The sequence below is a fragment of the Silurus aristotelis genome (genome assembly GCF_946808225.1).
Source record: "Silurus aristotelis genome assembly, chromosome: 25".
NCBI classification, from domain to species: Eukaryota; Metazoa; Chordata; class Actinopteri; order Siluriformes; family Siluridae; genus Silurus; species Silurus aristotelis.
Window position 1 is genome coordinate 11,445,990 of NC_139598.1, and position 27,501 is coordinate 11,473,490.

The window sequence follows — 27,501 nt, forward strand, 5'->3', positions numbered from 1 at the left end:
GAAGAGCTCCTACTGCTGTCCTGCAGAACATGACTGTTTTGCACCCGCTGCAAAGGGTTGTTCATTGCCAATTTTGTGAAAAGAACAAAAAAAAAAAGCTCAATGAATGACATCTGGATGTTTAAATCTTTTTATTTAGAACCTTTCTCTCTCACTCACTCTCTCTCTCTCTCTCTCTCTCTCTCTCTCTCTCTCTCTCTCTCGATATATATACATGTAATACACATGGTGCCATTTGCAATAGCTAATGATAATTATTTGTAAATTAGCGTTTAACAATATCTGTATTAAAAATAACCTTTAGGCTAAAAAAACCCCACTTGACACAGTTTAAACACAGTCCAAATAAAATGTCATTTTCTCTCACACTCAGAAGAAAAGACCCCCAAATTGCTTTGACACAACCATACATTTTTATATTATACATTTTTTTGCATCATGAAAATATGGCATAAACATAACAAAACAATATAAAGTGTTAATTCACATCCATTTAGTTTTGTCTTCTATGTAAACATTTACTTTGGCAAACAATTTGTTCAAATGCAGACATATAGAGCAATCGACTACTTATAATGGTGAATTTTGGACTTTTCACTTTTAAAGAGAATTGAGAAGCAGCAAAGGCCTTGGGTTATTTCTGTTTTAATGTTCATGTACTGTGGCTTTCAAAGGATTGCAAAGTAATATGTCAAATATTACACTCAACACTGAATTAAATGCTTAATCCTTCAATTTATTTTCTAATAAATTAGTTTAATAATAAGATCCTTTTTAGAATTCTTGTTTCTTTTTTACCTCTCTGGACCGCTAGCAAATAAATATCTCTCGGAGATCAGCTTATCAGTGGCAGTCCAAGTAGAAGTCATTAGCATTCACTAATTCTATGCTTGAGGACACATTAAATATTCTCATGTGAAGCCAATGCTTAGTGCCTTGTTCTTCACCATTTTGAATTTACAGACGAAGACTTGGATGTAGGCAGGGTCTGCATGGTAATGATAAGTTTTGGTGATACTTGGGGCCGGTTCAGCTGACATGACGACTTTTGGCTGGAAGAGTGAGGAAGGGGAGAAATACTGCGACACACAAGTTACATAATCCATCAACCATCGGTACTGCTGCTCAGATAAGCGTTCACGAACACCATCGCCCTGAGTGATAAATAAAAAAAAAATTAATAAAGCAAAAATTGAAATGAAATTTTGAAATGTGTGAGCCAGTCAGAAATAAAGGAAAAAAACTCACCTCACTGTTTCTGGTTACTCGTCTCTGCTGCAGAGTCAGTGTGAGTTTTTCTGGGTTGTGTGCATCCTGTTGGCATTGTACCTCGGTAATGGGAAAAGCCTGCTGTTGTGTGTCTTCGCACACACTAACAATAAAAAGCACCTCCCCACCTAAGAGCAAACAGCCTGCATGCTCCTGCCCTGAACTACTCATCATGCACACGCACAGTGCCATGTGTACTTCCTGCCCCACAGACTGCATCATCTTCCTGTAATAAAACACAAACAGACAGTAAATGGACCAAATATAGAATGTGTATAATCAAGGATAAAAGCAGGATTATCCTTTTTATAGTTTTAGACAGTTTTTAGGACAAAAATTTATTTGGTCAAACTCAGAAGTACATGTTCATTTTTAATGGCTACATCTGTACCACTAAAGGATGATCTTGGCACAACTAGTTTTCACTCTAAGGATTTATTATTAAGTTAATAAGAAGTGCCTGGTTTTGTAGCACAACTATATGAAAATATCCATTTCTACATTTCCATTTTAAAAAGAAAACACATAACCAGCAAAACAATTCAATCAGAGGGTACAAGTGTGTTGTTTTCCATTCTAATGTGCACATGAATCCATTCCGTTCCAAAAAGTTTAAATCTATACTTTAAATTTATAAATCTGTTTTGTCCTGGGGATGCTAAAATGATTGAATGATGGTGTCATCTGAAAGCTACTGGAGCCCCTTATACTTTTAGGCTCTCAATAAGTACAAAAAATGTCCAGTTCGTAGCAACAGGCATTTTTTTTCTAATGCAAAACATTTTGAGGTGTGAATACATTTCTAAACCGACTAGTTTTCCATAAAAACATTTTACTATGATGTCTCTGTCCTGTGTGTGTGTGTGTGTGTGTGTGTGTGTGTGTGTGTGTGTGTGTGTGTGTGTGTGCGCGCGTGCACAAGCATGCATCACCAAACATATTTGAGATGACTATTGCGTCCATCCGCTGATTTCAACTTTGAAGGCATGTACTGCTGCTTTGGCAAATGCCAAAGTCCTGCACCATGCAGAATACCTGCAAATACATCAACTTTATTAAGATGTGGGACTAAATATATAGTATATGTTCTTGACAAACATCTGAAATGAATTTACCACATTGCAATGCCACCTCACTATGAATTAAACATGTATAAATGAAGGGAGCACATATATTTACAGCAGATGTCTATAAAACCTATGTAGTACTATAAACATAAGAGAAAATCACACACACACCATATCCAGTCTGTGACACAAGCTCAGCAGCACCTCCGATTGGTTTGGTAAAAACTCCGACAATGCCTTTCCCCACTCCAGAGATGACACCACGGGCTGTACTGGCTGCTGTGCTATGACCTTCTACAGACCTTGTAAATGTTTGCATTGGCTGATCCACGATACCCGCAATTGCTCCTATAAGCACACAAACATATGGATATACTGAAATGCAAAGAGGCATACCAATGTGGTTAAACTAAAGTGAAAGAGAGTGTGAATTTTCTAGTATTATGAAGACTGACCCAGCAAGCTGAGTCCCAGGCAGGAAAGGCCTTGGCGCAGGCCATGACCCAGAGTCTCTGGAAGCTGCCTTCTCCACTCCTCTTGGCGCATGTAATATTCCTCATCTAAAGACAGTCTATCCATGTTCCGTGCTAGACTTGTGGCCAAGTTAGTAATGGATGTCAGAGTGCCTATACACGAACAGGTGTGAAGAGAGAGGGTTTAAAAACATGCAATGTGGCTTTGTATTTCTTTTTTTCTGCTAAAGGCTTCTCAGTTTATTTACCAATTTATTTTATAATTTTTTTTTATACTTTTGACTGTGCTCAACTTGTGCTTATAGTATTTAAAAAGTACTTGCATAATTGCAAGCAAAAAATGTGAAACTGATATTACCCTTTGAAATGTGCCTGACAAATGAGCTTGTTCCGCGAGACACACCAGTAACAAAGGCTCCAGGACCTCGTGTTAATCCTTCATATGGCAACCGGAAAAAATCAGCCACTCCATTTCCAATACTGCGCACCAGGCTTGCAGGACTGCCCAGGATATCCAAAGAACCCACAACCCAACCTACACAAATAGCCACAAAATAAATCACACCCAACCACCCACCACCCCCACCCACACACACCCACACACCCACACACACCCACACACACCCACACACACCCACACACACACACACACACACACACACACACACACACACACACACACACACACACACACACAGCATATCAGCCAACAGCAGAAATTAACTTTCTTGCTTGCTAGAGATTAAAATGATCAAGCCTGTATGTGTACATATAAATTGTAACAGGATGAGCAACGCACCTGCTCTGAAAAGAGTTCCAGCAGCATAATGCAAAGTAAGTGCATGAATCAGTTGGCGTGGTGTGGTAAAAAGTGGCCCTCTTTCAAAAATGGAGAAGGAAAGCGGTGTGTGGTCAGAGGCAATATATAGCTTCAAAGAAGCATGTATACTGATCAGTAGACTGACTGGCTCAATTAGCAGTCGCTGAAGTTGCACAGGGTAAACAAGGGTAAACATTGACTGGTAAACCTGAGCAGGAATAATTCCACTTCCTCCTGACACACTCTTGTTTCCGGAAGTGGAAGCAGGTACGTAGGTGTGGAATAGTGTTTTCAGGTAGTATATGAAGGTGTCCTCCAAATAGATGCGGGCTGGTTTAAGTTTGAAGCTGACCTGTTCTAGGCCATACCCATTGCTGGACAGTGTGAGGCCCACACATAAGAAGCACGTCTTGCGTAACTCTTCCAAAGTCTCAGGATTTATGATCAAGTCCTTATCACCCACCCAAGAATCTGTGTCTAATATCTGCTCCTGACACAGCAGAACAGGAAAATGAAAACTGGAGCAGCTGTAAAGCTGGTTGTCGACCTGCAGGCTGCCACACAATACCTGCACATGGTGACCTTGAGAGGTGGGTTTGTCATGCAAAGTGGGCTCTGGTAAAGGCAGCACTACCAGAACCTTGGACATGGTTAAACGCAAGAGCTCCACCGAGCCACTTGGACTCGTGATGTCATCACAAAGCACTATGCTAACCTCACTTAGATTAGCACGGCAGGACAACATCTGATTACACACCCTGTCAGAAACAGACAGAAAAAAAGCAAGAGAGAAAAATAATACAGCATAAATTGTTGATACAAAGACAATATGAAAGAAAGGAAGACACTCAGACACTCAATAATCTCTCAAAATCTAATCATATTGTCTTGTATATTGTTTGAGTGTGTAACGTTTGTGAAAACTAGTGTTGCTCTGATGGCTTTTCACTAGCTAGCTATGTCTTTCTATACTTTTGTCCTATGAGGTTTTTTTTTTTTTTTTATCAACAATGGCATTAAAGTACTGAGTATTATACAGTGGTACCTTGACCTATGAGTGAATTGATGTACGAGTTTTTCGAGGTACAAATCGTCACTCGGTCGATTGTTTGCTTTGTTACGCGAGCAAAAAATTGAGGTACAAGCTTGAGACGCCTCTGCTAGATGGCATAGTGAGCAGTGACGCCACAGCATCCCCCAGCCTCCAACACGCTCTTTAGTTCTTTTCATGTGTTCACCTCGTAAACACTGTGATTCGTTGTGCTCGCGGTTTCTTGCTTTGTTAGAGTTCCTTCTTCTAACTTTCTTGTAACCATGTCTCCCAAGAAAGTAGGTTTTAGTGACAATGCTGAGAAGAGGAGGATGATGTTCATTGAATTAAAGCGTGAAATTATCGAGAAACATGAACAAGGTTTACGAGTAAAGGACTTGGCCAGGCAGTACGAATGTACAAATTTAGTTCCAAGGTGGAAAGTGACTGTGACAAAAACTAAGATTAAATATATAAGGAAGAAAAAAAAAAAAAAAAAAAAAAGCCTTCCATCCTCCTCCGCCTATCTCCTCTACCCTCTACCTCCACCAGCATCTTAGTTAGCTTAAGTCGTCTCATCTCCAAGGTAAGTACACTGTACAAAACCTTACCTTTATTAACATTATATCTTTACATACTCTTTCTATTATGTTTTTATACAATATTTGTTATATACAAATGTATTTTCCCTATTTAAAAAAAATAAAACATTAAAAATGGGGTGACATTTTGAGGGTTGGAACGGATTGTGTACCTGTGATGTCTAGTGATCCCAGCATCATCACTGCTCTCCGGTGAAAGGGTCAGGATAATTGTGCCACTCTGATAAGCTACAGTGACATACAAACAGCCAAAACCAGGCAAGGCTGTTACCTAGAGAACACAGAAAACATAAGCACACACATTTACCTTAGTATTCTTCTAAAGACCTCCCATTCATACAATTTGTAGTAGATTCTTTTGCAATGCTACACCTAAGATAAACCATAATAGACCACAGACACCCTATAGACATAGCAACTCAACTGTCACATATGTTGGTGAGAGGTGATGGTTTAAGCTTTTTACAGCCACAGGAAACTTGCAGTAGATAAGACAACAATGAACACCCAACATGGTTTCTGAATTCTAGTGTCCATTTTGTCCAATTAGTGTCCAGGACAATATTGCTATTTAAACCCTGATAATTGAGATCCTTTTCTTGCTTATATCACAGCTTTGTTTAGTTTGGGGAGATGCATTTTTTAGTTTGATTAACTAAGACCAAAGACTGACCTATCTAAAAACTTCCTTTTAGTGATGTACTTTTAGCAGTGTGTTTTGCTATTTTGCTGTGTTGCATAATGAAGTTTCTCCCAATGAGATTGGATGCATTTCTCTGTAAATTGGAAGTCCAAATGTTTCTGTGTTGCATTAATTCAGCTGCTAGTACAAAACTTTACTAATAAACATATTATAACCTCTGTCCAAACGCACATTACATGCCTTTTAAAATCTTACAATCTCTGTCCCTTTCACACTACATGGATTTAACTGCTAATGTGTCGATATAGTGGTGTGTACACTACACTACCATTTCCCTACCTAGATCCTTGCAGAAGTGCACATGTTTACCAAATCCCGCTTTCACAAAAAACAAATAAGGGCTGTATCATTAGACCTTGTCACTATTTTGTATGAAAAACAAATAGACATGTAAAGGGAAACGTGGAAGAATAATGGCTGGGGAATCGGTGTTTAAATCAGATAGTATGCACAAGTGGAAGTTTTTGGATATCACTGCATGAGCAAAAAGAGATCTGGAGGCATAGACTGGTACAGACTACAATAAATGTGTTGGTACCCTTCAAGCTAATGAGTAAAAATAAACTTTGCATAAAATTAATATAGCACATAGTTTTAATTGTTTGGGGTGGTAGTGATGGAATTAGTAAGCTTTGCCTTATTTAAAGAGAAATTCATTATCTTTAAACAAAGGTTTAAAATGCATAAATGGAAGAATTGCTTAACTATATAATCAGCATATCAGCAAAAGATTTACATAATATATTCTCTGAATGACTATACAGTATAATAACCAATGTGATTCGAAATGGGTTTAAATTTGAGGCATCAAGAAAATAATAAACAGCTATTTGTCCATAGCATTAACATTGGCGTCTATGGCAATAAGTCGATACCCCTATCAAAACCAATTTAAATCAAATTGCTCTGAATCATGTCTTGGTCAGTAAATACAATCTGATACTGGTTCAATAGGTCATGCATAAAGAATACTATCAATTAAAAAAATATATGTTTGGAGGGTTAATGTAATAAGAAAATCACACAACAAAAAAGCATTTTGCTATTTTAAGTACTAATAATATATAGCAAGACAAACACAGCTCTGAACCAGTGAGTAGCAGCATGCTACTACTGAAATAAACATGGTTTAGTACCTGTGTGCCAGGGCTGTTCATGTCAATTTCATCAGTCCATTTGGGTGCAGTGGGCGTGGCTACAGGGCTAGGTGGATCAGAAGCAATGCTGAGCACCATTGTGGGCAAAGTATCTCTCTGTCTGCATTCCGGAAATGTGGAGGAATGGTAGTACAGTTCATGGTGTACAGAGCACATAGGAGGCAGAGTGCAACAGAGCACCTCTGCCCTAGCAGGCTCTGCTAAACACAACATGTGCACGCACACGCACACACACACACACACACAAACACACACACACATTATGCATTTAAAAAATGTTGCGAATTTTCAAGGCAGAAGTCTATTTATGATGACTTTTTGGAGGAATCATGTGCATGTTTATTAAGGCTGCATTGTGTCTTTCCAACAAGTATATTTAACAAACAATACCCTTGAGGTTTTCCTTCAGCAGCAGGGCTCTTGGACAACGATTATGGATGAGCATACGGGGACATGGGTCCTCACTCACAGCTATATAGTTGATCCCCAAATGCTCCAGATGTGTCACAACTAGGGCCCTAAAACAGATGCACATAAACACTAAGCTGGGTACTGATCAATATTATCACATGAGATCCTTAATTCTAGGTTTTAAAAAAAGATAAAAGGTATAAATTCTGTGCTTTCATGAATGGTATGACCCACCTGGTGGTGAGGGAGTTGTCAGCATCCTGCTGTATGGGCACAGCCATACTTCGTCTGGGTAAATCAGATCTCACAGAGACTGGCAAGCTCCATAATTTCTCATCCTGCTTGGACTCGGTCATACAGCTGAGAAGAATTTGCTTTTGGGCTAGCAGAGGTGCATGCTCTTCTGAGGAACTCTCCTTCAACACATCCCAGCAAGGCACTGCACACTTCGAAGGGCTGCCAGCCTCTGAACCAGGGCCTATTGTCCACACACTTGTGTGTGAGGGAGTATATGGCTAGAGTGTGTATGGGGTGCAATACATTAAGATTGTTGACTGTGGGGAAATACCTGTTCATTTGAAAAAAAAAAGAAAAGGGTAGGTGTGTGTGCTTTACCTGGTCAGGAGCAGAAACTGGATGTTCAGACAGCAATGCTTTGTAATTAATTGTGTGCTTTGTGTTGTTCACCAGAATTGTTTTATCCTCAATCTGTAAGATCTGAATGCCATACCTCACTGAAGAGGACACACAGAACTGGCACAGCTGTTTCAGGGAGTAAGGAAAGACAGAAGGTTTGATTCATGTTACTTGACATTGGGTAAAATGCCAGCAGGTGTATTGCTGACTATACATTGGCCCTAGGTGTGTATTAGAGTGCCTGGTACCCTGTGATGTATTCCTAAAGTTGCATAAAAAAAGTGAATATAAGTCATACAAAAAAGTGAACATAAGTTGTAAAAAAAAATGTACAAACACCTAGTCTTTTTTCGCTGAGACACATGCATGTTCCTAGTGTTTACATGCAACAAAATAGATAAAAGGCAAAAACACATATGAATTGGAACGTGAAGGACTGGTAGAAAGCTTTGTGGACAAATTAGTCCAAATGTGACATTTTTGGCTCTGACAGAAGCATGAAATGAAAAACAAACAAAAAAAAAAAAGTTACCAGACTGTCTCATATTTACAGTTAAACATGAAGGTGGAAGTTTATTGGTTTGGGGTTGTTTTTTGGAGCAGGTAAGGTTGGAGATTTATTCCGGGTCAAAGGAATGCTGTAGCAACATGGCTACCATTCCACACTTTAGCGGCATGCAATTTCATCTGGACACCGTCTAATTGGAATTCACCATACAACAAGACGATGTCCTAAAGAATATGTGTAAGCATTATTTAGAAAAACTAACATTCGGCTGGAATGTTATCTATCATGGAATAGCCTGTCCAGTCACAGGACCGAAATTCTATTGAACTGCCCTGGGACAAACTGGATCTCAAGGTCAGGAACTAATATACAACTAGCAAAAAATCACCTCTGGCAAGGTTTACAAGAGGCAGGGCAACAAACTGATTGAATGCCAAGAGGTTTTAAAGCTGTTATTCATGCTAAGGATGGATTTTTCAATGAAAAGAAAGTTGCATGTCTGTATATTTTAATTTGTTTGGTCAAAGTAAATCTTCATACCATTAAATTACCTAGTTTGTTGCATTTAAACAAAAGAAAGACATTGTTTTCTCAAAGATTTTCAATAATAAAAAAAAAAAACCTAATTGTTTCCAAACTTTTGACATTCACTATACATGATTATGGCGTTGGTTCTGTTTATGAAACACTTTGTGCCACAAATAAGTCTAATTTACAGCTCTTACAAACCATGCATGAGTGAAAAATATGTACATCTTTTTTTTGTGTATATGAACAACTTTCCTGTGAAAAGTGCCTTTAAATTTAGGTTAAAAAAGTGCTCTTCGCATAAGAAAGATTGCTAATTTACCGGTAATCAAATTTAATCTGCCACACAATGTGACCGGATTTGTATTGGCTTTACCGCATGTGTATACACATTTGTCAGAAATGTTTTCTGCACCACTCTCTGGCCAGCTGTGTCTTACCAGGAAGATTTTACGATTCCTTAAATGTGATTAATTCTCAACTAAATTCAAGATTTTGAAGATTTTGAAGTGAAAGGTAATACATCATTAAAGATTATTATTAATCACAGATATGTGACATAGCATAACTGATATGGATTAAAGAAGTTGTCTCTTTTAAAAAACCTTCTGTTTGGGTTGGGCTCCAAGAATGATGTCAGCATCCACATGTCCCTCCTCATCCAAGCTTAGAACCTCGGCTCCGCCTACCTCTGTCCAGCGTGGTGAGGTTAGATCATGCAGCAGATGAATTGCTTCAGACTTGTGCACTGTATTAGTGTGGGGCCAATAAAGGCCAATTTGAAATGCCTTCTAACACACAGACACACAAAAACAGACATTGGAACATAAGACATTTCATCTTTGAATAGTAAAGTAAATAGTAAATAGTAAACCAACTACTTTTCTCTTACACACTCAGAGTCATTTTTCATTCATTCATGCCAATTTATCCAGATTACCTGAATGTTTGGAGGGACAATGGTCTTGCCAGCAGGAATCTGAAGAACAATGTTCTCAGCTTCAAAAAGCCAGAGGTCCCACTGAGATTGGTTGGTGAGCAGAGCCCAAGGCAACAAATCAACGAGAAGTGTGCTCAAACCTGTCCTCCATGCACACAAGCGCACCTGCATAGGACTATCCCACTGAGCTACTGGCTCTGTCTCCAGGCTGTATAGACAAACACATCAAGCACCATGTTTAGAGAAATTACTAAACATTTTACACAAATATAAATGTTTCTATACACTACATGGTCATTTACACACAGTAAACAAAAACACACAACTCAAAATAGATTGATAAAACTACATAATAATTGTAGTTGAGCACATAAATAGAGATAACGCTAAAATCACACATACACAATCTGCAGAGCATGTCTGTGTCAGCCTACCTGTCTGGGTTTTTGTAGGTGTAAGGCCAGGAAGGCAAGTCAGAACTTTTGGGGCCAAAGAAGTGTTCCAGGATTTTGCTTTGGTTTTCACTCTTCTCTGGGCCAGTTTTATTCAAAATCTGCTTGATTAGCATTGAGGAGATCGGTACTGCGCAATGTGATACATCTCCTTCTTCACTGGAATACATACACACATCAATGCACACGCTTAGATACATTAATTAAAACCACACAATGTTAACCACCTTTTGTGTGTATAATTTAATCAACAAATATGGCAATATAAATGAAAAAAATAAGCATAAACAAATACATATGCATACAAAGACACAAACAAATAATATGCATACAAAGACATACATATACATACATATTAATACATACACATAAATACATATGCATACAAAGACACAAACAGACAAACATCATGCGGAAATTCTGATCATTTTCTAATTGTGCACATAATTTCACATTGATGTTCTTTTTGCTCCTAATAATCTGGAGAAGTGTTTAATTAAATGAATAGTATTAGTAGGGAGAACTAAATGAAAAATTCATGTGGTGGCCATATGACTTATTTTAATGTAAAACAACACAGATTTTTGAAACTATCTGTTTCCAAGTTTGTAAATAAACAAAGATACTAGTATCCGATCCCCAAAATGTGCCGGGAGACTTTGATTAGCTTCATAAGAACTGTTTTTGGGAATTTGTGCAGCATTTACCACTGCCATCAGACACTTCACAAAATGTAAGTGTCCAAAATTAAATTGAGCTCTCTATAAGGGGATTTAGCTTCTACAAAGACAAGAGACTCTCAACAGATCTGCTGGTAGCACTATGCTTCAAAGTATGCTGCTCAAACACCAAATGCAGATGTTTACGCATACAGGAAAATCACATGTGGCTTATTCTGATCAGATACTCGACACTCTGCAGCAGTTAAACCATCTGTGTTATAACTGCAGAAAACTGTATGTCTGTCAGTGGTTTATCAGGGCCAATCTGCATCCTTTCACCTACATATAGTAGGTGGTATGTGTGGGTGATTGGCCTATGTGACTAAAGTGGTGTGTTTGAGATATATACCTGGTTTGAAATGTGAGGTGGTGTGTGATGTCTGGCTCCAAGTTGAATAGAGCTTGCTCCTGCCCTTGACCTTGTATGAGCTGGCATTCTTTTTGCCCCAAACTCCGCTTTTCTACCTGTATAAAGACAGGGTCTGGAAGGTGGCTTCGCATTACAAACAGAGGACTGAAAACCACCTGGAGAGAGGAACACAAGTCAAAACACAAGATAAATCCCTGTGGTATGTGTATGTCTATGTTTAAGGGTGTAATACAATGTGGATATTTGCATCTGTTTCATGTTCCTAATATATTCACATAGGTAAATGCTTTCTTATTTAAAACCAACAAATTTGGTATTTTGGATAATAATCCAGTGATTATCTTTGTGCCCGCCTGCAATATCTATCTACCAGATTTATGTTTTACTTCCCAAAATAGAAGTAATCTAACATAACTCAAACTAATGTAACACTGATAGGACAGTAATTAAAGAGGCATGAATGAATGTGGCTTGTTGCCCTCATTAGATCCCAGTTCCGATTATATACACCTTAGGTGTGACCCCATCTAGTCAAATCATTGCAGAGGTGTTATGAAACGAGGATCATGCAATTTTGCTTGTATTGGGGTGCTCATTGCCGATTTTCACAGAACTACCGGTTTTCTGCCAATAGGTTAATATAAAACCCAAATTCAACCCAGATGAGGATGGGTTCCCTCTTGAGTCTGGATTTCTCTCAAGGTTTCTTCCTTATGCCATCTCAGGGAGTTTTTTCTTGCCACAGTCGCCACCGGCTCGCTCATCAGGGACAAACTTACACTTATAAAGAACATATAAATTTTTTATCCCCACATTATCTGTATAAAGCTGCTTTGAGACAATGTTCATTGTTAAAAGCGCTATACAAATAAAAATAAATTGAATTGAATAATGTTAATGTTGTAAATAAAAATGTAAAAAAAAAGAACGTTTTTATAAATATTTTTAACTCAAAATATAAATCCAACAATCCCTGCAACAGATTTAAGTTTCACTTTCCATGATCCGCTCTTGGCGGAGGGATTTAAATATTTAACAATGTCTTAAATATTTAGTAGTAAAGCTATATTCTGTTCATAAATGCTGTACTGTACTTACTCTCTCAGTCAACTATAGGCAAAAGATACTACTATACTACAACTATAGACTAAATCCTTTGTCGAAGATTCCCCTAATATATCTCTAATCTCAACTAGATTCCCTGTGGCCCTTTGTGTCAAAAGAAAAATGTGCATCTTCTATTTGCATTATTTAGAACACTATCTGTTCACTATAATAACATTTATATTTAAGTAATATCCCTAAATTGTATGCACAGATATACTCACCACTCTCTGCTGCATATTAGAGTTGGATTCCAGAGTTATAATTGTACAACAGACAGACACCAAGGACCCAGTAGAGGAGGGGAACTACAATTAGAAAAGCAACATATGAAAGGATGTACTATATTAACAAATAAGGCCAGCACAAAAAATACAGATTTTCTCTGGTTTTATAGCAAACCATTCAGGTGACATTGTTTAAAAAGGAAACCAGACATTTTTTGCTCTAAATTTATATATAATGAGTACTTTTATTCCATAAATCACCATAGACAGATTTCAGTTTCAGCCCTCTGGACTGGCAGGTAGTAAATATATGGCGTCTTATCAATAGTTTTCTGACCCTGTATTGATCTCACTGGATGCACATGACACCTTTTTTTTTTTTTTTTCCTTTTCATATTTTTACAATTAGCAATAAACCGTTGCAATAATTTGCACGACACGCACTTCTTAGTCTATCACAGTTTTTCTCATATTGTTCACCATCTGATATCCCATCCGGCTGTGATATCTAACCAGTGAATTACTGCTTTTCCACTTTGTATAGATGATAACAGCGCAAAGTTAGCAAGCTATAGTGATTACGCTTATTGGATTGAAGACTGATGTACAGCATTGTTTCATGCTGTCCAAGTAACAAAAACACTACAAAGCTTTAACAAAAAGGTCACCACTTCATTTTGCCATGCCATGTTATGCCCTGTGGACTGCATTTAACTGGGTCTAATTTTACCAAAGTTCGAGGTACTAAATTGTTAATTCAAGAAGAAATAATGATTTTTGACCTATATTTTATTAATGAATTAATGAATATATTATGAATTAATGAATATATTATTCATTTTTACATATTAGTTGAATAAAAAATATATATATATTTTTGATGGAAAATATTTGTATGTAAATTTTTTAGCCATTGCTGTGCACCACAGTACCATAAACGGTGTCTCACTAGGGGCTCATAAACTATTTACAGCCTTTCTGAAAGGATTAAGGTCACTATGCATTCAGAGATGAATTATGGGTCTATATAGGTTGCTGGTCTGGAATGAATCTTTCTAAAGGCTGCCAACCTGCTAGCAAATACAACAGCAAGAATATTGTGAACATGGCATCATTAATTGCTAGAACTGCCCTGCATTTGCTGTTTTCCAGATGATGCTGAATAACTGGCTAGACCCAGGTTTGTATCACCTCCTGTCTCATCTACTGATCTTAGGTTCCCCTTCCTGATACACCTATCATGATACGATTGCAACTTGTGTTGATTTAATCATATCTTTAATGTGTAGGAATAATATCCAGATCCCCCTATTCTAGGTAAAGGCTACAAATTGCATGGTGGATCTCAAAACCATGACCTTCAACCAAGACATTAGCTCTCGCAGTGAGTTGCCACTATACAACAATTATCTTGTATTCATGGCCAGGACAGTGTTGTGTAGCTTTTCCAGATGCCTTTAGATAAACCTTTCCCATCACAGTAGTATGCAGTTATACTACTATACAATCTGTTTGCCTCTGCAAAAATTTAGATTCATCAGACAGGCTTTAGGTCTAGATTTAGTGAGCCTGTGCCCACTGCAGTTCTTAGCTGACAGAAGTGGAACGTGGCCTTCTGCTGCTGTGGCCCATCTGGCTCAAGATTTATTGCTTTGTACGTTCTTAGATATTTTAAAAAGAATCAGCTAAAGTCAGCAATTAAAGAAATGCACAAGCCAGCCTGTCTGGCACCACCAATCATTCCATGATCAAACTCAAATCGAATATATTCTCATTATACTCTGTCATTATATGCCAGAAACAATGGATTAATGACAAATACACAAACAAACGATTGTAATTTGAATGTTGCCTTGTGCTCTGGAATATGGAAAAATACTTTTATCATGGAAAACTTGACCATTCACTGTTAGTGCTCAGGCTGGATAATTTATTTTATAAATATGCCGTCATCCTTAATCATAATATTACATACCTGCAGCACACAGCTGTTGTTTGCATTAGAATACTTGAGGAATACATCCTGGGACCATTCCTGGTCTTTTTGTTGACGCACACAGAGACCAGTCACTTCAGAGTCCTCTAGTACATAAGAAGGTAACTTGCTCTCAGGACCAACAGAAGACTGCAGGTTTCGCATCTGCTTCTGGCCCTCCGGTCCAACACATTCCTGTACTAACTGCACCTCGATCACCTCGCTCAAGTAACTACATATCACCTGCCTTCCACAGATAATAATCTGAGAGGAAAAAATACAAAGAAATGACTATAATCAATAGTGATTGATTACAACCAATAACAGCATATAGAAATATATTATAGAAATAAACGTGCAGGCAGCATGCATCCATATGTCATTTCTCATGACTACAGAAACAGCAATACTGTATTATCCAGTATTACTGCACACCAGATGCACCGGTCACTCCCCAGTGGTTTATTATTAGCTGTATTAAAGGTGTAACTGCAGTCAGTTGCATTTAAAGTGATAAATTGGCCAGTAAGGAACACTGACACCAGTTTGCAGAGGCTTTTGCTTTGATCTATTGCTTTGATTAATGATTTAAGTAACTTTAGAAATGGCCCAGTTTATGTGTTAGACGTGTTTTATTTCTTCAGTAATACAAGTCAAACAATAACGAGCATGTATTTTACACTGATTAAAAACATTATCAACTATTATCTGTATAAACTAGGGGCTTAACGTTACACAAAACACGTGACTCGGTTTTAAGTTATGGTTCGGCTCAATTTCATTACGGTTCCAGGTATTAAATGCAAAACATAGAACTGTTTTTTTTTAACGCAGTTTATTATTATTACCATTTGTGATCAACATTTGAAGAGGTTACATTTTTAAAACAATTTTAAATCAAATGCCTGCTTGGTTAAATAATATTTTAAATAATATTTAATATTTAATAAACAATTTTAATAAAATAAATCTAATTCAATTAACTTTTTTATTATATTGATTAGGGCTAAAACGATTCCTTGAGTAACTCCAGTAATTCGAATACAAAAAATAATGAAAAAATCATTATGGCTACAGCCATAATATTGATTGAATTGAGCAATCAAACAATGACTAATTTGGATCATACAGATGAATATGTAAGTCTGTGTGTGTGTGTGTGTGTGTGTGTGTGTGTGTGTGTGTTTGTTTGTATGTGTTACATTTAATATTAAATTTTCTAAAGATATGTTTTACTTTTTTCAGCATGTTTTAAAAATGTCTTTCCTTCTATCCTTCATGTATTCATTCACTCCCTCGATATGTGGAATTATTTAGGATTTTCTCCTTTTAAGTGTAATTCTTGAAGCTGGACATAAATGATTAAGAATCCATTCCTGATTAGCAGCTAATGCTAGCGCTATGGATTCTTCGGCATTTTCATGCATGCGCAAACCAAATCTTGAACAGTAAAAAGGATTGCATTCTGTACACACGTATAACCAAAATGAAAGCCCTGTACCGATAAATTTCAGTACGTATATGTTTACCGTTACACCCCTAATATTAACTAGTAATATTTGAATGTAAACTTTTTTTTTTTTAATTGACTGAAAAAATATTTTAGATCCAGGCAAAGGTGTGCCAGATATAAACACCATTGTACATTGCTCTGCATTGATCTGATCAGAGAGGTGTGTTAATATTATTTGGATAGAAAAAATTATTACAGGCTTACTTACACACAAATACTTATTAGACATAGTTAGCTGTAAAGTAAACAGCCCAAAAAAAACCATGCTTTATTCAATGGACTGTGTAAGAGTACTCTACCTGCTTCTGCACTCCACCAAGCTGCTGGATTTTAATAATGAGTGAGGCAATTTGACTCTTTCCATGGATGCATCTGAGCATTGTCCCCACATTATCAATACTGAAGGGCTCTGACCAGCGCCAGTTACCCCAGCCTTCAATACAGACATGTAGCAGCTGTGGAAAGCATAGACACACAAAAATTAAATACTGATTTATTTATCAGATTTATCTTTAGTTATCTATTACTCTGTCCCTGTGTGCAGGGCATTAGTTAGCTTAAAAAGATTCTTGGCAGCACCACTGTATGTACCATGCATTCACAGGTTGATGTGTCTAATAAATTACTTTTTACATTATCTGGAAGGACATTGCACCAGAGAGTGCACAATCTTTTGCCACATGGCATTGGGAATCGCACAAACTTCATGTACTAACTAATCAATGTTACTTCTATTTTTACTGCTAGATAACGGCATTAACATTTCTAGAATGTTTATAGAATGTTTAGATGCTGTCACCAGGGACTGTACCTATTAAAGGATAACTGTTGGGAATTGCTAGGAATGTTAGGAAGAAACAGTAGAGGACGGTGATGAACTGTGAATTTTTGCATGACCTTGTGACCACTTGGGACTTCATTTCAAGTTGGTGCTTGAAAGCTCAGTGAAACCAGTAGGGTTTCTAGGTACCAGGCTTTCACAGACAGAGGGTGGCCTTTTATTAAACAGTAGTACTTTAACAGTAACCAGCTTGGTGGCATATGTCTATTAAAGATAAAATGTTGCTATGAGCTAACATTGGACAGACATGCTGACAGAAACCAAATAAAACATCGATCAAGCACACTAATCTGTAAGAATCTTTCCCTGCCTGTTGGATACAGAAACACAAATAACTGACTTTCCTCTTTAGCTCACTTTACATTGTCAATTTAGTTCAGGTCAGATCCCTGGGATTAAATTAAATAAGTGCAATTAGAGGATAAACTATATTGCAAAAACATAGCTATATGATTTTATTTTTGCTGAATGTAACCTAACATTCGCATTGCTGTCCTGTTTATTGCAAAAAAAAGATCTAATCCTGCTGCAATAGTTGCTGGATGAATTCATACAAATAATAACTACTATATGTAAATGACTAAGCGAGACACAGTTACCTGTGGAGCTTTGTGGGATCTCCAACAATACTGGTGGCTTTGGCCACTGGACAACACCACACTTTCGTCCGTATCCAACTGACCAAAACACAACGTCTCCTGTGTGTCATTACAGACTACATAATGGCAGAAAATTAGCTCCTCATCCTCTGGCTTCAGATTCTATATGTTAAACACAGAACAAAAACAACCAACCTATTAAGATAATAATAGTACAATGTGCTTGGAAAAATCAACATGGAACAATCAAATCCTGGGGATGCACACACATTTTCAATTCATGCTAGATGCTCTCGCAATAATACAGCGCTGTTGTCTAACTTTTCTTTAAAGGTTATAAGGAGTGTACTGTTGAAGTCAGTGTTGCATTATTTTTATAATATGACCAAATGGATGATCATATGACATTATATGATTCATACTGTATATTTGATAAACAGGTAACACTTCATGCTCTTCATCTATAAAGGGCTTAGTGTTTATATGCATATGCTCATTTATAAGCGCAAATGGAAGTGTTCTTATGTCTGCCATAAGTAAAAAAAAAAGTGACAAAATATTTACAGAGACATCACTCATTAATAGTACTGTAGGTCTGATAAGTCAGCAAGATTTAGATTCCATTTCAACGAAATGGAATCTAAATCAAAATGGAAACGAAATGCTTTCATTCAGTGGTTTATTAAGCAGTATGATAAGTCATAGTGGCAGCCACTCATAGAAAATGTATTTTTAATTGTGTGTGTGTGTGTCACCTGTTGCCATGCTTTCAGCGCGGTGTCCAAGGTATGTATAATATGCTGCCCCACTGTAATCAACATGGGCTCTAAGAAAACATTAAAAATGAGAATCTGCTCTGTTTGCTGGAACTGGATGTATTTTTTATTGGCATGGCCCTCCATGCTAAATGGTTGCAGGAGAGGCAGAAGGGTAAGGTTCCTGTAGTCCACCAAGTGACACTGCAGTGTGGAGTACAAGTGCAGCTCCTGCCCCAGCTGAGCTCCTTCACTCCACTCTCGCACAAATGCCTTTGGCTCACGCAGGGACACCACTGCATACTCTTGAACAAATGGCATTTTCCTGTCTGGAAGGAAGGGGCGGAGCCGCTGAGATGGACCTAATGAAGAAAAAAACCTATTTGTAAATATTGCTGGAGGCAGTACTGGGCCCAAGCTGCGAGGGCATAGCAGTTTCTGTTTCAACAGACAATTTTAGCACATATTATCTGACACACATCACTGAACAAACAAGCCATTAAATGATATACTGAACAGTGACCTGCACTTCCACAATTTCTCTCAATTGCTCGACATGCAATTCAATATCACCTCGATAATACTGATCCACATTCAGCATTTCAGCTCAATCTGATCTCAATATATATCATTCTGCAATCAAAACATATATATCAAAACAGTTTGTTTACTAATCTCACAATCTGTAGCGAATTGGAAGTAATGCAACATTATTTGATGTAAAAGCTAATGTAGTTGTGAGGTCTATGCCAGGTACAATGATATTATCCCATGCTTCCTGATTTCAAAACAACATATATTTGATACTCTCACTGTGAAAAAACAGTATTAGTATTAAATAATTGTTATATTAACTATTTTTAAAGCTAATGAACTGTGGTGTGAACTGAGGAGTGTTAAAAAGTCTGGTTTAAACGTTATGTATAAGCCGTGGTGCCAGCTGGTTGCACTGTTGGCATATTTATGTGAACATGTTCCACCAATAAACATACAGTATATATACATTTTGCCACACTATGTAATTTAAAATGAAATTATGTCACAATGTTTGAGACTGATACCATCTGAGACACTTTTTAGCATCATGAACATTATTGAATTCTCTAAAACACTCTAGAATTTAAATGCTTGGTTTATAAACCTGTTGCTGGAACTAAAGCAATGAATTACTATTGGCATGTGTATGTGACCAAACCACTTCACTGAACATAAATGCTAACTTGGGACATATGCCACACTTCCTGTTTATGCAGTGCACTGGGTGAATTGATTGTAATGTGTTATTTGTTTTAAAGATTTACATTTTTTTTACTCATAATTTATAATCATACTGAACAAATTTTAAATAAATCTGATAGATCGCCTAGCAGGAGTCATTTTAAATTGGTGCTTTTTGATAAGAAAAAGTTAAACAGTAGTATGGAAACAGTAGTAATTTGGTTTAAAAGGCACATTTTTGTTTTACCAGTTGGTAACATTATGACACGCATTATGATAGTATGTGTAGGTGACACTACAATATAATTTAATATAAACATGTACTATGAGTCACACTGCATGAAATATGCCACTGTTGATGCACACAGCTAAAACTGCAAGCTGATATTGAAAATAAATGCCAAAGGGGGGCAGTATTGAGCCACAGAGCGATGCCTGGGTGCCATCTTTTGGATGCATTTCTGATATGCTGCATTAGATTTACACAGTAAATCTTAAAAATTGCAAAAAGTACACTGCAAAAAAACACTTTTTTTTATGCAGTTTTCCACACATGCAAAGTGTTTAATGAGAGTTAGTTAAGTGACGGTGTTACCTGTGCCAAGCTGTTCCAGGTGATGGCACAACCGCAGTTCCAGGTGGGCCAGTTTCAGGGACACACCTAGCGATGGCACTAGCCATGGGGCAAAACAGGAGTCGACCTGCATACATGCTGCCAGGGCAGTAGGAGATACCAACTGGTCACAGGGCAACTGGGATCCTGACTCACTTTCTGAACTAAACAGAGACAGAAACATATTGTGCATATAGTAATGTAACCGCAGTGTACTTCAGTAATAATAACTGTAGTCAAAATTTGTTTCAAGGGAAACATGGCATATTTAAACAAACAATTCTTTATCAGCTGGGCAAGCAAAATAACGGAAAAGCCACATCTGGGTGTTAAAACAACGTTGCTTTAATAACAACTAGAGATACTATTAATATAAGAAAAAATTTAACACCAACACCAGTCTCTACCAGTTTAATGTATTGAAAAGCAAGAGTGTACTGTGCCTTACAGCCAAATGTCATGTTTATACTCTGTTTTAATAAAAAAATATAAGTAAATATAAGTACCGTATTTTCCGGACTATAAGCCGCTACTTTGTTCCCACGTTTTGAACCCCGCGGCTTAAACAACGAAGCGGCAATTTTATGGATTTTTCCTGGGTTTTTCCCGATTTTACAAGCTTCATGCCAAAAAACTGAGCCCTATAACATTAGACCAATGAAATTGCTCAACAGGTTCAGGTGAACCAATCAAAACTCTTTATATTAAATCGTGCTCCCACTGAATCGGGCCGCAGCACATCATAAATATGGATGAGGTTCCTCTGACGTTTGACCTGCCGCTCACTCGGACAGTCTACAGGAAATGCGAATCATTCGTCACGCTGAAAACAACCGGGCATGAAAAAACACACTTCACCTGTGTTCTGAGCTGCACAGCATCGGGAGAAAAGCTACACCGATGGTGATTTTTAAACGCACGATGATGCCAAAAGAAAATCTCTCAAGAGAAATAGTTGTGAAAGGAAGGAGGAAGACAGTAAACAATGACTTTCTTGGTAGACTACTGTTTAGATACAAGCCGTGTAACAGACACTGTCTTTCGTTAAAGCCTGTGTAAAGTTCGTTAGTTTCAGTGTAGCACCTGCGGCTTATAGACAGGTGCGGCGTATTTATAATCAAAATGAAAATCTTTGTCAAATTCAGTGGGTGCGGCTTATATATGGGTGCGTTTAATAGTCCAGAAATTACGGTATAAGCATATGGATCTGAGCAACCTTCACAAGAGTCAGATTGAGAATGATAGAACACTGGGTCAACTTGACAGTAATATTGACTTCTACACAAAGGCTCCAAAGCTACAGATTGGTCAGAGGGCCCATGCTGATGAATGTCCACAACCAAAAATGTTTACCCACTGTAAAAACACATGAGCATTAGAAATGAACTACAGAAGATGTGATGAATCATATCATATTTTTTTATGTGGATTGCCAGGTGTGTGTGTGTGTGTGTGTGTGTGTGTGTGTGTGTGTGTGTGTGTGTGTGTGTAACTTCCATAGATGTCTGCTATTTCTATCATAGCAAGTATTCCAATTTTCGACTATTTGTGCTACAGAAGCTCTCCTGTGGGAATGGACCAGATGGACTAGCCTTCACTCCCCATGCATATCAATGAGCTTTGGGTGCCCATGACCCTATCACAGTTTCACCCCTTGTTCTTCCTCTGTACACTTTCAGTAGATTTTAACTACTGCTTACTAAAAACACACAAGACATGACAATTTAAAAAGGCTCCGGCCTAATCACAATCTGCTTCATTGTCAAAGTTGTTCATATCCTTACACTTGATCATTTTTTCTGCTTTGTTTACTTTAACCTTGAAAACTGACTGTACCATTTTAACAAGAAAAATGACTAGAATTAGCAACATTAGGCAGCAATAAAATGAAGTCAGTTACCTGAATGCACTAAATGAGTACCTGAAAGTACCTGAATATACTGAATAAACAGGTTTTCCTATCACTAGATATTCCTTTATTTATGATAGCACAGGTAAATTCCCAGATGACAAGCCCAAGTTTAATTGGGATCAAATTGTGAAAGAATGGTTCAGGGGAGTCATGACTTTAACACCACTGAAACATGGCTTGATTCTCCTGACCTCAAATTTAAAGAATAACATTTTGTGACTTTCAATAAATCTGAAAAAAACAATGGCACCATGAATGCATGGCACAACAAAAATATTAGCGTGTGCATATATACAGTATATTCTTAATTGTTTTATTTGTTAATGCAATTTTTTTATGCATCCAACATCCTATTTTTGATTTATACTACCACTATCAAGAAAATGTTGCATTTCGGTAAAGTCTTTGCTTTATGATTTGGCTTCAAAATTTCAACACTTCAAAATCAAATATTTTTGAGACTGCAATAAAAAAACTAAAGAATAGAAAGATGAAATCATGTTTTGATATTTGTTCAGATAATGGATGGACTTTTATTTTCAGTGGCCTATACTGTAACTGCTATTAAATCCAAAACACTATTTATCATTACCAACACATACCTCTCATCTGCTCCATCTGCTGTATTGTTAAACACAACTCTCCAGAGATCAGAGGGTACAAGGTCACTCTGATGTGTGTGGAAATTTAGTTGGGGCATTTTAAGCTCACACACAATGCTTTCAGACAAACTAAACTCTTTGTATGGCACAAAGGCTTTCCTCAGTTCATCCCAGAACTCCAGACTGCATGGTACCTGTATAAAGAAAATATTTTAAATGGTTATGCACACAGTCTTATAATGTAATGCAATGCAGTATAAAACAATATAATACTGGCTGTTTCATAACTGTGCAGTTCATAATCATACTAATTAATGAATTGAGCAGAGTAAGTGTAGGTTTTGTAATATTGTGCTGGTTATTCTAAGAAGGTATTTTCAGACTTAAGTACATTTTTACATTAAAAGCATCTTTTCATTCTCCTTATGGGCATTATTAGAAGAGAATTCATCCATGGCCATGACTGTACTTTAAAAAATTTTTTAATGTAGAATATTGGTCAACAAGTACACACATACTGCTTGCTCAACACTGACTCTTTCCAACTCTCAAAAAATTGTAAACATTGTAACATTGCTAATCCTATGACTACATCTAGCTCCAAAAAGCAGAGGTCGAGCGATTGATTATTTTGTTAATTAATCAGCATCGGACGATTGTGCTGCAAATTAGGCCATTTATTAGACAGGCACCCAGCCACTCTTAGTGCCGGTCCCAAGCCCGGATAAATTGGGGAGGGTTGCGTTAGGAAGGGCATCCAGCGTAAAACATGTGCCAAATCAAACGTGCGGAGGATCCGCTGTGGCGACCCCTAACGGGAGAAGCCGAAAAGAAAGTTAGTTAGTATTAGACAGGCACATCAGACACACCAAGCTGTGTGTGTACATTCTGTGCTTGCGTGAGAGAATATAACTCTCCCATACCAGCTGGTGGCAGTAGTCTGTATTCAGCATCCAAACAGAGAGACCAGAATAGCTAGAACTGTAAATATATGGGCAAGCAGTGTTTACAACTGCCGCGATCATTACTAACAGATTTGTGTAGCTTTTTCCAATCATGTCTGCTAAGATGCAAAAACAAGAGCAAGAACAAGTGTGTTACGTTTTTTTTTGTTTGTTTGTTTACTTGCTAAGCTAATTAGCCAAGCAGAGTTATTTTTCTTGCTGATGAGCTCTGCCACTGATTCGACATGCAGAATCAGCCGATAAACAGCTGTCAAACTAGAACCAAGGATACGTTAAAAGTCAAAAGCCGACTGATGTAAAAATAAATAAATAAATAAATAAAAATTATTAAAAAGAATTCCCCAGCTTGCTGTGTACCGAGCTCGTATTATAGTTCTTAAGTTCTTATTATACATTCTTTATCTCGCCTTATATGTTTCAATGGTTGAATATGATGCAGCTTTTGGATAAAGAATAGGAATATTTTGGAACTGTATTGTTAGTGAGTCTTCAACCAGCTGTAGTTTTAGGCTACAGGTAGTCTCGGGGACCAAAACCTGATTACAAGTGCACTAATTTAAGAGGCTTGCGTTTTTCAATAAATGTTTAGTTTAATCAATTTTCTGTATTACTTCTTATGAATTAACTATTCGATTTTATGAGAAAAAAAAAAAATCTGTGTCAAATATCACCCATTGGCTGTCGTGATTTCTAAATATCGGCATCGGCCAGAGAAAAACCCGTATCGGTTGACTGCTACAAAAAAAACTTTTTTTCCCCCCATAGTTTTAAAACAAAATAGTTTAACGCTAAAGACTGTTTAAAGAGTGTGGCTGAAAAAGAGTGCAAAAATGTACACATGCCCTGGCAAATCTGAGGCTGAGACAGCCGTACTCACCTGTAGCACATCCCCCAGGTCAGCAGTGCTGATTTCTGGGTCTTCAGTTGTGTTGAAGGGCACAGGAGTGATGCGCACAAAGGTAAGAATTCTAGGTTCAGGATACCTCCACATCATCACACCAGGACTGTCTTCCGTCTCATTATAGAACATTACCTCATGCACCCCTGGCAGCTTCTGAGAATCTACAGAGGAATGAGAACCAAAGGACATCAATGTGAACAAACAAAAATATTTTATTTGATCACACTAAGAATCACACAGTAAATGAAGTATAATGCTTATGCAGAGCTTTGACCCCTATATATAATAGTAACACGCTAATTAAATGAGTTGCGGAAACAGTGTCCTATACACTTAGAGATTTGTGTAAAATTGACGCTAACCCTCACTTTTTCTGTTTATTAAAAAAATAAATGAGTTCACCTGAACCCTGGATGTACCGAAAGACACCAGTGCGCAGGTCATCTGAAGAATGTTCAGAGTGGTGGGAGCGCGAGTTAAGAGGGAGTGACTGATAAGAGGAGATAGAAATTTCTTTGTCTTCCTCCTCTTGGCTTTCCACTTGTTTCAGGTAGCTCTGCAGGTACTCTTGTATCAGAGTAAGACAGTTGTAGTGCTCCTGCCCCCAAAATACCTGAGAAGCAAGAAAAGAAAGAGACAATGGGGAGATTTATACTGTATATATATATATATATATATAATGGAAAACAATTTGAGAAAAAATTTTCTCTCTAAGGACTAAAAATATGTGCTTTATTAGTAAATATGTTTGTGTTGTGTTCACATATAAAAGGCTTTAAAATATGAATTTGTTTAGGGTTGGAAGCTGTATCTGCATTTAAATATATATATATATATAAAATTTTTTTGCAATCACAGAGGTATTTTGGTTATGTTCTAGATAATGATAATGAGTTTTATGTACCTGTAGTAATCCTCCTCTCAATTCCAATAAAATTCTTGGTGGACCAGAATCAGAGCTGCCACAATGTCTGCACCAGAGCACATCCAGATCCAAACTGCAGGAGAAAGGGCCAACAAAAGGACTTCTGCTGCCACCCAGACCCGTCTGCAGCAACACATCCTCACACTGCCATAAAACGCATACTTCTTTTGCGCTGTCTGCTCACAAAAATAAAGAGAAAGAGAACATTTTCAACTCTAAATATTTTGCAAAGAAAAAAGGTGACAAGAGAATGATAAGATTATCTAGTAGGAGAAGAATGTTGTGCTTGATTTACAGTATGTATATAGTAAACAAAGATTAAACCTACAATGTGTATAAAAGCTTAAGATATTAAAGAAAGGATGGCTGGGAATTTTCTTTTGGATAACCCTGATAAAACAGACAACGCATTCAGAAACGAAGTAAAGGTTTAGATAATTAGCCACAGTCCAGTCGATATAGCATGGTGTTGAACTATGGAATGGTAGCCATGTTTGACCAGTGTTCCATTTACTCGAAATAAATAGTCTCCAAACTTCCCTGTGTCACAACAACCCCGAACCATTAAGCTTCTACCCCACTAAGGCAGCCTGTTAACATCTTCTCCCCAGGAGAAGTCAAATTTAGAGTCATCTGTCCAAAGACCTTTAAATCATTCACTGTCCATTTCTGGGGGGAGTGGTGGCTCCAGCGGTTAAGGCGCTGGGTTGCCGATCGGAAGGTCTTGGGTTCAAGCCCCAGTATCGCCAGGCTGCCACTCTTGGGCCCTTGAGCAAAGCCCTTAACCATCTATGCTCCGGGGGTCCCTTACGAGGGAAATATCAAGGTCCGTGACGTCGGAGTGACGTGGGGCCGCCTTCCCGTGGGTTTACCACCTGCAGGAGGGACCGTAAGGGACGGTGCTGTGAGGATTGGGCAGCAGTCGAAGGCGGGGGCCTTCTGCCCCCGCGACCCGGATTACGGATAAGCGGGAGAAAATGAATGAATGAACTGTCCATTTCTTGAGTGTTTTGTCTGTGTTGTCGCTCATCCAATCGCCCGCTGCCACAGTTGCATATAAACAAAAGGAACATGCATGTGTCTCAAAAATGGAAAAAGACTGGGTGTCCATACAAAGTACACTGGCGATCAAAATTAGAGAACAATTTATAAACAATTAAACAATTCTGAAATAATGTCATTTTCACTGCTCAACAGTTGAAGGAGTTTTTGTCCTGTCTATACCATGCTACCAGAATACCTTTTCCACACAAAAAAATAAGGCATTTCAACAAAAAGCATTATCTTGCAAAAAAAAAAAGAGAATCAAAATTAGAGAACACTTTCAGATACCTCCCAGTTATTGGTGTTAATCTGGTACCTGGTGCTAATTTCCTTTATTATTTGTCAACCCCTATTTAACTGGCAGCCTAACTTTCAGTTTCACTGACTCTGCAAGATGGTGGGCCGTTCTAAAGTGACTGAAAGCCTCCGGCAGCAGGTTGTCCAAATGAAAGCCAAAGGGATGACCCTATCAGCCATAGCAAGACAAGTTGGTCGTTCCAAATCTGTGATTTCCAGAATATTAAATCTTTACAACATCATAAACTCATTCAAGTCCGCCAAGAAGGCTGGTCGTCCACGAAAGACAAATACAAGAGAGGACAGGATACTGCGGAGGTTC

General features: G+C 37.7%; 1 protein-coding gene across 8 annotated transcripts in view; it reads right to left on the reverse strand.

Annotated features, from left to right (window-relative positions):
• Nucleotides 1-114: 114 nt before the first annotated feature.
• The window catches only part of vps13b (vacuolar protein sorting 13 homolog B), a 104,756-nt gene continuing 77,369 nt past the window's right edge, over nt 115-27,501 (reverse strand). For 3 of the 8 annotated variants that reach the window (XM_083529775.1, XM_083529769.1, XM_083529774.1), the window contains exons 37-62: nt 25,818-26,014; nt 25,316-25,526; nt 24,890-25,074; nt 23,048-23,241; nt 20,516-20,697; nt 18,703-19,064; nt 17,948-18,109; nt 16,807-16,962; nt 14,995-15,258; nt 13,017-13,100; nt 11,668-11,843; nt 10,579-10,755; nt 10,145-10,352; nt 9,810-9,995; nt 8,148-8,294; nt 7,767-8,047; nt 7,512-7,639; nt 7,101-7,318; nt 5,414-5,532; nt 3,609-4,387; nt 3,168-3,344; nt 2,792-2,962; nt 2,508-2,684; nt 2,202-2,304; nt 1,249-1,495; nt 115-1,154 (exon numbers count right to left, since the gene is read on the reverse strand). In XM_083529775.1, the coding sequence (XP_083385901.1) occupies nt 912-1,154; nt 1,249-1,495; nt 2,202-2,304; nt 2,508-2,684; nt 2,792-2,962; nt 3,168-3,344; nt 3,609-4,387; nt 5,414-5,532; nt 7,101-7,318; nt 7,512-7,639; nt 7,767-8,047; nt 8,148-8,294; nt 9,810-9,995; nt 10,145-10,352; nt 10,579-10,755; nt 11,668-11,843; nt 13,017-13,100; nt 14,995-15,258; nt 16,807-16,962; nt 17,948-18,109; nt 18,703-19,064; nt 20,516-20,697; nt 23,048-23,241; nt 24,890-25,074; nt 25,316-25,526; nt 25,818-26,014 (5,534 nt within the window). In that variant the 3' untranslated portion in view covers nt 115-911. Of the gene's footprint in view, nt 1,155-1,248; nt 1,496-2,201; nt 2,305-2,507; nt 2,685-2,791; nt 2,963-3,167; nt 3,345-3,608; nt 4,388-5,413; nt 5,533-7,100; nt 7,322-7,511; nt 7,640-7,766; nt 8,048-8,147; nt 8,295-9,809; nt 9,996-10,144; nt 10,353-10,578; nt 10,756-11,667; nt 11,844-13,016; nt 13,101-14,994; nt 15,259-16,806; nt 16,963-17,947; nt 18,110-18,702; nt 19,065-20,515; nt 20,698-23,047; nt 23,242-24,889; nt 25,075-25,315; nt 25,527-25,817; nt 26,015-27,501 lie in introns of all 8 variants that reach the window. The other 5 variants (XM_083529770.1, XM_083529768.1, XM_083529773.1 and 2 more) reach the window with 3 other exon arrangements.